General features: G+C 54.6%; 1 protein-coding gene and 1 long non-coding RNA gene across 4 annotated transcripts in view; one reads left to right on the top strand and one right to left on the bottom strand.

Moving 5' to 3' along the window:
- Positions 1-834: 834 nt before the first annotated feature.
- Positions 835-2,557, bottom strand: LOC131811160 (uncharacterized). 2 transcript variants are annotated; one of them, XR_009345833.1, is made up of 2 exons: positions 2,487-2,557; positions 835-1,994 (listed from the first exon to the last, which is right to left on the bottom strand). It is a non-coding gene; the product is annotated as an uncharacterized LOC131811160 (long non-coding RNA). The 2 variants fall into 2 exon arrangements; XR_009345834.1 differs by lacking the exon at positions 2,487-2,557 and adding an exon at positions 2,354-2,414.
- The window catches only part of STX2 (syntaxin 2), a 32,135-nt gene continuing 23,640 nt past the window's right edge, over positions 2,544-11,038 (top strand). For both annotated transcript variants that reach the window (XM_059139369.1, XM_059139370.1), the window contains exon 1: positions 2,544-2,747. In XM_059139369.1, coding sequence (XP_058995352.1) covers positions 2,718-2,747 — 30 coding nt within the window. In that variant the 5' untranslated portion in view covers positions 2,544-2,717. The remainder of the gene's footprint in view (positions 2,748-11,038) is intronic.

The following is an 11,038-nucleotide window of genomic DNA, read 5'->3' as shown; positions in this document are numbered from 1 at the left end:
GGGGGTTTGGAGTGTGAGATGGGGGGGTGCAGTTTTTAACAGGGTCATTGAAAAGACGTCATTGGATCAAAGTCTTGAAGGAAGTGAGGGACCAAGCTCCACAGATACCTAGGGAGAGAGCATTCAGATGGGAACAGCCAGTGCAAAGATCCTGAGGTAAATGGGACTGGCTGGGAGTGAGTGGAGGGAAAGGCACTGGAAAATGAGACTCTGGAGCTACTGCGGATGGTCAGATGGTGCAGGGCTTCCCAGGCCACTGGGAGGACTCTGGCTTTTACTCCAAGTGATAATTTACATATAAAAATTATAAACTGTCCCATGAATCTGTTGTTACTGATGTACTGTAACCTTCTGAGTGTTGGCTTACATTTCAGTGTACTGAAAAATCAGACATGCTGCAAGCAACTGTTTTTTTTTTTTTTTTTAAGATTTTTATTTATTTATTTGACAGACAGAGACCACAAGTAGACAGAGAGGCAGGCAGAGAGAGAGGAAGGGAAGCAGGTTTCCCGCTGAGGAGACAGCTCAACGCAGGGCTCGGGACCTCGGGACCACAACCTGAGCCCAAGACAGAGGCTTTAACCCACTGAGCCACCCAGGCGCCCCCAAGCAACTGTTTCTAAGGGAGGAGTGAATCATGAAAACTAAAAGCAGTGGCTTAGAGGAAATTTCTAGGCTACAGAGAAGAAAGTTGGAGACTGTGTGTTAGGCTGTCCTTGAAAAGGGACATGTGAACAGCATAGATGCCCCATCCAACAGGGACTCAAGTTCTGATTTTAGTCAATGACTATTAGATTCCTACTGTTGCCATGACAAATTATAAAAATCTAGAGCTTCTTTAAACGACACGTATTTATTGGCTTGCAGTTCTAGGGGTCAGAGGTCTGGGCTGCATTCTCTGCTTTGGGGTTCAGAAGGCTGAGACCAAAGTGTCAGGGGGTCACCTGTCATTGGGAGACACCAGGAAGAATCTGCCGCTAACCTCAAGCAGCGTGTTGACACAGCACAGGTCCCTGTAGTTCAAGACTGAAGTCCCCATTTGCTTGATGGCTGTCAGGGGACAGCTGGCATCCTCCCTTAGCTCCTAGGAGTCTGTCTTCAGTCCTTGTATGTGAACCCAACATTTCAGAGCCAGCGATGGAGTAAAGACTCCATCCCACAGTGGGGGACTCACTGTCGTCCTCTCTTCCCGCTGGAGAAAAGCCCTTCACTTGCAAGGGGTCAGGTGGTGAGACTAGGTCCACCCCCATAATCTGGTAAAGTCCATAACCTGTCACCATGGCCGCGCTGCCTATCTTTGTACATGACAGAGACAACGATGACAGAGTATGTACTATCCACACTTCATTCTTTCCCAGGTGGGGAAGAAAGCTCTGGTTGACAATTCAACATTATCACATGAGTTGCTGCCCATGTTATGTGTTTAGGAGTAACAGAGGGCGGGGAGGAGACAGGAGGCAGGGCCAGCACTGGCTGGAGAGCGGTTAGCCCCCGGAGCCTGAGAGAGTACTGCTGACTCCCCTGCAGGCCCAGGAGGAGGCGGTCCCGGAGGGGTGCAGAGACCACGGGGTTCTGGGAACCGCAGGGCATGAGACACCCAGCATGGGAAACCATACAAAGAGGATTTTAAGACTGATGCTGTGGATACCTTTTACTGTCCTTTGGGATGCCTTGATCAGGATTGACCGTGGGCCTGCCTGTTTCCGAGGCAGCGTGCACGCTGGACGCTCGGGTGCCATACTGGGGATCCAGGGGCACTCGTGGTGGATATCCGCAGGTTTCCATGGAGGAGGTGCTTCCAGAAGAGTCTTTGTTAGGGTCATTCGGTGCCCTGGGCCTGTGCGCATCGCTGCCCTACGGGGCCCTCCTCCAGCGCCTTGTCCATCCCCGGTGTGCATCCTGGAGGAGACAGCCCCTCCAGGGTGCGCGCGTCCAAAGCTGCACCCAGCCCTCTTCCACAGCCTAGCTGAAATGCTCGCCAAAATGTTCGCGATCTTTAAAAATAATGAGTGTGAAAGCACAGAAACAAAAAAGCAAATCAAGAGGGGACAAAAGGCACATCTGGGTGACCGAAGACGCGTCGGTGTACAACTCTGCCGGCCCCCAGGCCCCTGCCCCCAACAGACCCCCGCCCCGCCTCCCCGGGCCCCCTCTCCAGGCCCCGGGCCCCCTCTCCAGGCCCCCACCCCGCCAGCACCCAGACCCCCGCCCTGCCAGCTCCCAGGCCCCCCCCCCGCCCCCGCCCGCTTCCTCACGCAGGCCCTGACCGCCCCTCAGGCCCGCCCCCTCCCCGCCAGGCCACTGTGTTCCCCACCATGCAGGCCCCGCCTTCCCCTCATGCCCCGCCCCCCACCCAGGCTCCGTCCCTCGCGCCCCGCTCCGTAAGCTCCCCGTTCCGCAGGCCCCGCCTTCCCTGCAGGCCCCGCCCCTCGCGGCCCGGCCCCGCCCCTCGCGGCCCGGCCCCGCCCCTCCGGCCGCGGTCTCACCGCCAGGACTCCCGCAGCCTGCGTGGGCCGGGGTGCGGCGCGGCCGGGCATGCGCAGAGCGTGCAGGCGCGGTTGCCGTGGCAGCGCCGGCCCCGGGGAGAGCCGTGGGAGGGCGCGGCGCGGAGCCGGCGACCCGCGGGCTGAGGCGGCGCGGCCCCTGGGAGTCCGCGGCGGCCGGAGGCGGCGCCGGGCAGGCCTGGGCGGCGGGGCGAGGCGCCCGGGCCGGTGGGGATGCGGGACCGGCTGCCGGACCTGAGGGCGGTGAGCGGCGGACGGGCGGCGGCTAGCGGTTCGCGCCGGGCGGGGCGGGGAGGCGCGGCGGCCTGCGGGGCGGGTGGGGGTGGGGGCGCCGGGGAGGGCCGGACTGCGCGGGGGCCCCGGGGAGCGCGGGACTGGCGGGAGGCGGGCGGGGGGCGCTGTCCCTACCGTGTCCCGGACGCTGCCCAGCGAGAGGCGGGAGCGCTTGTCCCCTCGCGGACAGATGGGGAAACTGAGTCCGAGCGCGCGGTTTGCCGGGGGCGCGGGGCAGCGGCCGGGCCTCGAAGCCGCTTCCCTGAGCCGCTCGCTGCCGCCGAGGCTGACGGCGCTTCAGGGCATCCCGCGGGCACTTGGGACGGCCGGAGCCCGCCGAGCTGTAGTCGGTGCCCCTCCGCGCCCCGCGGGTGGGTGTGAGCGCCGAGAGCGGGGCTGTACCGTGCCCGCGGTCTGAGACCCGGGGTCTCACGCGGGACCCCGCCCTGGAAGCGGGAAGGCACACGAGGCCACCTGCCTGCGGGCGCCGGGCAGCCGGGACGCGGGGTGAGCGCAGGGGCGGGCACTGAGCCCGCGGCTCCCCAGGGAGGAGCCGGCCTTCCGAGAACCGGGACCGAGAACCGGGACCGGTGCCTGCCCTCTCTCAGCCGCCGGCGCTCCGGCTCCGGGCAGCGTGGCGCCCCCGGCCAGTGGCCCTTGACTGACTGAGCCCGGGGAGCTCCCTCGGGGGCCGGGCGAGTTTTGAGGCGCGTGTTCAGGACGGCCGCTCGACTGCTCTGGGACTGGGACGGCGGCGGTGGGACCAGACTGGGTGTTCGTAGAATGTGGGAGGCCAACAGTTAATTATGACCTTTTCTTCTTTAAAAATGCAAGTCCTCCAGGCCGAGTGGCTTACGTCTTGTATCCCACTGCAGGGGAGAGCCCCTGCCTTGCGCTGGGCCCCCTGCCCAAGACATCATTGCGTGCAGGGACTGAACCTCTCTCCTTTGCTTCTAGAGTGCAGCTGGTTATAGGTCGTGCCTGGGAAAGATCAGGGCATAGTCCCTTGCATCGTCACCTGTGCTCTGTGCGTCCGATGAGGAAGCCTGGCTCGGGAAGGCAAAGGCTGACTCCCTTGGGATCATAGAAGTCATGCTTTCTGCTGGTTCCCGGAGCCTTTCTTCATCGTGGGGTTGTCCTTCCCGATGTGTTAAAGGCGGAATATTCTGATCTCTGCAGTTGAACATCCTGTTAAAAGTAGCAGATTACCACTATCTCACCGGGTAGAATGCCTTTTCTGTGCCATGACGAGCTCAAATATTTGTTGAGTGAAGAAATGCTGAGTGCCTCTGAACAGGAGAATTGTAACAGTTTTAGCAAACAGAAGATCTCCAAATAGATGTAATACTGGGGAACAGTAAGAAAAATCTGTCAGTAGACTATATATAAACAGCTTTTCTTGGCTTGATTAACCAAAAAACAATTCGGGCAATTATTTACCCCTGTTGAAGCTTATGTATACACAGTTGCCTCTGCTGTAGGGTGTGGAACACACAGGACCCGTTTTGATCTAGAATTTGAGCTAGCAGTGGCCTTCTCTAGTCCAGTACCATCCTGCTCTAGATCAAGACACTGAGTAACTGTAGAACAGATTGTTGGAAGTTTCTACTGGTGGAGTTGTCTAATCTTGGGAAAATTATTTTTAAAACTCTGAAAACCTTAATTTTCCTGTATATAAAATGGGGATAATAATATCTGTCTTGCTTACTAGTAGAAGGAGTTATGAAACATGAAATTATCTCCTGCGTGTGACACTCTGGGAGTAGATGGGAGAAAATGCCATGTAATTATAAGTGCTATTAATATTTATTAGCTTTTTAATGGTTATTGGAAGTTATAAAAAGCAATTTTTATATATTAATTTAAAATTTAGTATAAAATATTAATTTAAAATCGACATATTTAAAGTTTAATAACTTTTAATATTTAAGAGCTCATCTGAAAATCATCAGATCTAAAAGTCACACTTTTATTTTTCCTTAAGGAAATGTATCCTTTCCAAGTAGTTTTTTTTTTTAAAGATTTTATTTATTTATTTGACAGAGAGAGATCACAAGGAGGCAGAGAGGCAGGCAGAGAGAGAGAGAGAGAGAGAGAGAGAGGAGGAAGCAGGCTCCCTGCTGAGCATAGAACCCCATGTGGGACTTGATCCCAGGACCCTGAGATCATGACCCAAGCCGAAGGCAGTGGCTTAACCCACTGAGCCACCCAGGCGCCCCTCCAAGTTCTTGACAGAAGATTTGAATGTCCATACATGACCATGTTTCTAAACAGTTGGTGTTTTTTCCCTACCTAGGTGAATTTTAATTTGGTAGTTAACAATGCCTCATCAATGCTGTTCAAGCTGGTAAAATAGTTGTTTTGGGAAACCTCCAAAAAGTTTCCTTTATGTGCTGTTAGTGCTTTCCCTTGAGAAGATTATCACTGAAAACCCCTTGGAAAAGACTTAAATATTAGTGTGTTCAATACAGTTCATCCACTTCAGGTTTAGCTGCTTCTAACCAATGTTTCTCTTCTTGAGCAGCCAATCTCTTTGGGTACAGAAAGTTTAAGTGACTTGTTCAGGATATCCTAGACTCCGACTCCAGAATGATGCGGTTTCTGATTTCTAGAAAGTAAAAGAACCATGTGTCCAAGAGCCCCGTGAGTGCCGGGTCTCTGGGGGGGATGTGCGGGATGCAGAGAGGCGGGAGCACACAGGAGGGCACATGGCAGAGGCGGGAGGAATACCTGTTCTAGGAGGCAGGGACCCCACATGTGTTATGATTGCCTTTTCAAAAAAGTGTGTGTACGCAAATGGACATATCCTAGCGAAGAGTAGAGAAACTGTGATTTTAACTGTGGGTATTGTTTACAGGATAATAAACACAAACACATGGTCATTCTGTGTCTTCATTAGTAGACCTAAGGGAAATGACAAAATGAGTATTTTTAATCCCTGATTTAGGGTGCAAATATAGTTTATTAAAGGGCAGGAAAAACTGCGTAAATATTTTGAAAGTTATTTTTGACAGCTCCGCTTGCACGTTATAAAGATTCAGATTCCCATTTGTAAAATAAAACGTTTTTTCCTAAATACTTCGCTGACACTTAAAATGCTAAGAATTTTATAGTGTATTTATCATTTCCTGTATGTGTATGTTTATAGTTTAGAATTTTATGGCACATTTAGTTCTGCTAACTTTTTGTATTTCGTTTGTCGAAACCGTTCCCTCAGTTGGAATCTATGGGTTCTCTGTTCTTAACTGTCATAAATATGTTCATTTGTAGGCATGATGTGTCTTTTTAAGACAACAAAACTTCGATGTTTACACGGTTTCATTCTTGTTTTTGACCTCAAGTCTCTTGTGAATTTAAGGAATAGAAAACCTAAGAGAACCAGCTCATGAAAGCCAGTTCATAAAAGGGTTTCCTCTTTGGTGCGCGCTTCCCCTGGGCCGCCTTGGTCCCGGCACTGTCTGCACTTGCCGAGGTGGCCTCCCTCTTCCCTACCTTTATGTGTGCTGCTCCCCATGTCCCTCTTCTCTGCCTGCCTGTCACGTCCTTGTGGTCTCAGCGCCTGTCACGTCCTCGTGGTCTCAGCGCATGCAGGCATCACCCCTGGGAAGTCTTCCTGTCCTGCTCTCATGTCCCCAGAGGTGGCTGTCCTACTGTCTCTGAGCACCGACAGTCCTGTTTAGTTCCAGACTTTTCACCCTTTCCAGGGCCGACTGGTGTGGGCAGTTGTGCTGGGAACTGTCAGGTTGAACTGGTGTGTTTCCGTTTCAAGATCCCACGGTGAGGAAAATGGAGATGACAGAGGAATGTGTTGTCCTCAAGGCTCTTTGGGGTGCAAAGGACAGAAACCCATTAGCTGCAACAGAGAAGGGAGGAGATTGACTCAAAGTAGGAGGGTGGTGCCTGAGGACTGGAGGGCAGAACGTGCCACCTGATCTCCGGCTGGGGGGCCGGACCCGGGACCACGGGTAATGCCCCCGCCCAGGTCATACCTGCTTTGTCTCAGCCCTGTGTGCTTCTCTGCTGCTTGTGTCCTCTGTCCTCCCCATCTGCCCCTCAGTCTCCTCCGCCTTCTGTTTGTTTGCTCAGCTGATCCCTCTGAATGGGACCCTGGTGCAGGAGCTGTGAGAAGGCAGATGGTGTCCTTGCTGCCAGGCCACTTGTGGGGGACAGGCAGGAGTGAGTAAATTCCTGCTCTGAGGGAAACAGAGCAGGGAGGACGGCTGTGGGTGGGCTCCCTGGGGCTGCATTGAGAAGGAGAAGCCCCGGGGGTGCTGCCAGCAGAAGGCACAGCAGGCCCCGAGGCTTCGAGGTGGGGACAAGCTGGTGTGCAGGACAGAGGGAGGGCTGGTTTGTCAGAGTCGAGGTGAGAGATAAGGAGAAACCTTTAAACGGATCATGGGGAGAAAAGAGTCAAATTGCAGAAACGTCTCTGCAGTAGGGTTCTGTTGATGTAAAATCCAAGTACCTGTGAAAGGTCTGTGTAGTATTCAGAGTGGAGACAAGCGCTCAGGCAAATACACCAACGTGAACCTCGGTGACATTCTGCCGCAGGGCGTCAGCCCTGGTAACGTCAACGCAGCAGGAAGGCGCGTCTCATACAGACGCCAGTAGACGGCTTTCCCTGTGTTCAGTTACAGGCGTTCTTTGCTTTTACTTAAGTGATCGGAGTTAATGTTCTCTAGCATCAAAGGTACCACTGTTGTATGTGTTTCAAGAAAATGTAACTTACGTGCCCACAGTTACTATCTGTGCAAGGCCCTCGCGTCTCTGCACTGGAGAAAGGAGCCAGTGTTTTATCCAAGTCCGGATTCTGCTAACTTGGGATAGTTCAGCTTCTGTTGAAATCTAAACAGCATTCCAGTGGCAGATTATTCGTGTCTGTTGAGGAGCCCTTGAGCGTGGGCACTGCTCTGTGTCTGCTCCTGACAGTGGCCACTCACGGAGAATTTTGTTTTTTATACGCCGCTTTGAGGGAGGCCTCTTTTAAAATTTAACAGAAACGGAATGTTGATGTTTGAGTGTTTATCTTGCACTTTGACACTTTGGAAATCAAGCCCATCACACTGGAGAGTATTCCCACTGCTTTTAATAAGTGCTTTGCCATGAGTTGTTTTGTTATTCAGGGTAAAGCTGTGGCCAGGGCTGGGTCAGGGCTTGGACTCCACTGTCCTGGCGGGAGGGACTAGGGGAGGCCCTCCAGTGAGTAGCAGTGTTCTGTCTGCGGGGTCTCGCTTTCCCCTTTCCCTTCCTTAGGAATGGAGGACCTAAGGCAGCAATGGAGCCCATCTCCAACTACCTGATAGCTTTGTGAATTCCCCTTAGAGATAAGAAGTAGAGGTAAAGGTTGTGAATCAAGGATAAAGAAAGGAAACGGTAGAGAAAATGCATCCAAGTCCTCTGGCTCTTTCACGGTTGCAGGCAGAGAGAGCATCCCCTTGCCTATAGGGCTCGCGGGAGATCAAGGGTGCGGTGCGGGTCAGAGGGTGGCGGCAGCATTGGGCTTCCTCCATCTGGTTTGCTGGTGGGCGCTGTGCATGGGGTGCAGTCAGCGCCCAGCGTGGAAGTGTGGCGGTGATGTGACATGCTCCCCACAGCGGCGTGAGGTCGGGAACTGTGTCCCCGAGCACCGCAGTGGGCTGCTGTGTCTCCTGGAGTGGCAGCTGGAGTTTTCTGCAGCGTGGAGCCACTGCACGTTCTCTGTGGGATTCACCTGGGGTGACCTAGTGCCGTGGGGGTGGGGGGTGCGGGTGAAGCAGGACTGGTTGCAGGGAGGTGGGGGTTGAACCATGTGGTGGATGCACCCAAGGCTCATTGTCGCATTCCTTCTCCTTGCGCCGCTTTGCAGCCTTCCCCAGCGTTCCCCAGCAGGCAAAACCAAAGCGCCCTGTGTGAGTCTGCAGTGACTTTCAGAGCGGCCCTGTTAGAGTCGGGTTGGGTGGACGCCTTTCTCATCTCTCTGGCCCCGGGCCACAGTTGGAACCACCGCGCTCACTCCTAAGTCAAGTTCACGTCCGTTCACAGGAAGCCAGCTGCTTGCGTGATGCTGTTTCACTCTTGCTCCTGACTCGAGGGGGACGTGACATAACTGTTTCCTGCTGAGACCCCGCCTTGGAGAAGGGAAGACGGATAGCTACTGTAGGGCGGTACAGGGCCAAGTCAGGATGAGTGGGGTGCGGAGTACACTCTAGGAAGCCAGGGGCAAGGCTGCCGCCAGGAGTCTGGAGGAGGGCCTGTGGTAGCCGACAGAGGACCTCTGGGGAAGCTCCTTCCTCTGAGGCGTGGATGGAGAATTTTTAAGAGTGAGGGTATTTGGAGTCAAATCGACAAGGGCAGCCCCTCTGTCCTCGGCCTCTTCCTGGCAGCATGGAGACAGCAGAGTGAATGGGACCATTGGCCAAGTGTTGGAGCTGGCGGTGAAGGACAGCTCTTTGTGGCCAGAGTCAGCGTGGGGAATTGTTGATGGTGAGCTTTGTAAAGTGGGACAGATGGGGGCGGGGGCACATGCTGGCCCAGGACTGCTCAGCTCTGAGGACCTGAGCACAGCCCTTCACCGTGTGGTTTGTGTTCCAGTGTGTGACGCGGCGATGTGGACCCGGGCTGTGGGTGGTGGTTGGCGAGGGTGCTTCCTGCAGCCCTGGGTGCACCAGCAGCAGCACTCTGTCTCCGTGAGCCGGGCCCACCTGGTGGGGTTAGAAGTACCCGTGGCTCCTCTTGACGTCCGTTGTGGTGACATGCTTGCTGGTGCCCGGCTCAAGTGCGGCTCTGCTCACAGCCGAGACTAGAATGAACTGATGACACAGCCCTGTGACACAGAGACCCCTTCGGTCACACAGGGGGACAGAGGTGCTTACAACCTGTCTCTGAAGGAGATGGGGCCAGGAGAGCCCATGGTTCACAGACCAGGAGGCAGACCTCGGAGGTTCAGGTGCTGATGGGGAGCAGTCTGGAGCCCACATCTGGGGGATGCTGCTTTCCTGCTGTGTCCCTCGTCCCCACCAAGGTTCACAGGCAGAGGTCTGGGGTTAGGCCTTCTCTGTCTGCTTTCCTAGGGACGCATTTCAACTCGTAACACTTGTCCTGCTAATGCAGACAAACCCAACATTGTCAGCAGCCCTCATCCAGGTGTCTTTCTCAACAGCTGTCGTCATGTGAGAGCAAGGTGGTGGTTCAGTGTGACTCAGGACACTAAGGGGAGTCAGGGCACAGGGAACAAATAGGGTCATCAGTGCGGCCACGCCTGTCTGAGAGGTGCCAGTGGGTCCCTCCAGCGAGAGAGTATGTGCAGGCTTGTGCCGGTGGGGCTTTTGCTTCCCCTTGCCCACTGCCCCCCTGGTCCTGTCGTGCTGGTCCCGCCCCACTCCTCTGGTCCTCAGCACTGTGTCATCCTGCGATTAGGGCTTCCTCCCATTCTCCTCCTGCAAGCTGCTCCTCTGAGCGAGCTCTTCCTCTCTATCGTAGAGAAACCTCTCTTTTCCCTTTGCCTCTGCCAACAGATGTGGCTTATCTTCGCCCAGAAGAGGCCCCAGGCTGAGCGAGGTGACCTCCAGAGATGATCTCAGGGCGGTGGGAGAGTATTGGTGACTGTTAGGCCAAATCTCCTGGCTTTTGTGAGGGCTCCAGATGGTGCAGAGGGAAGGCCTCCTATGATTTCTTAAACATTTATGAACTTTTCAGATGTTTCTTAGCTAAATTCTAGTAGAATTTTGTCTGCAAGTTATTCCTAGGCTGTAGATCAGTAAAGCTGCAGCGCAGACTTGGAGTGGATAATGACTTCCACTATGCTAAGGTTCTGAGAATTCCCAAAACCCACGGCCTCCTCGGCTTCTGCAGGGCTCATCTGCTGTGTCCTCAGGCACATGGTTCAGAGCCGTTGCCCACCATGGACTTTCTGGCAGGTTTTCTTTCCTTGTCCTGCAGTCCCGCCAGCCCCACTAGGGGATGCTGCAGACACGACTTTGATGCCCGCGGTGAGCCACGGAGCAGTCCCCTGGGCTGGCGGTGCTCTGGGCATGTGTCGTGCACGGCTGCCTTCCCAGGGCTGGCTTCCGCTGTACAGGCTTCGCCTCCCTGAAAAGTGGCTCTTCACACAGAGTCCCGGGTCCAGCAGCAGCAGGAGACCGTGTCTGACATACTAGAGTGCTCAGAATGCTTCACTCTGACCTGCCGAGTCAGAGACCCAGCCTTCCCACGACTCTTCTGCACCTCAAGTTTGAGAACTGCCCTAGAATGTTCTCGGATGGGATTTAAACATTCAGAGCCTG

Source organism: Mustela lutreola, chromosome 11 (assembly GCF_030435805.1).
Source record: "Mustela lutreola isolate mMusLut2 chromosome 11, mMusLut2.pri, whole genome shotgun sequence".
NCBI classification, from domain to species: Eukaryota; Metazoa; Chordata; class Mammalia; order Carnivora; family Mustelidae; genus Mustela; species Mustela lutreola.
Note: the sequence above shows the minus strand (reverse complement) of the source record. Positions and strands in the feature narration are given on the sequence as shown.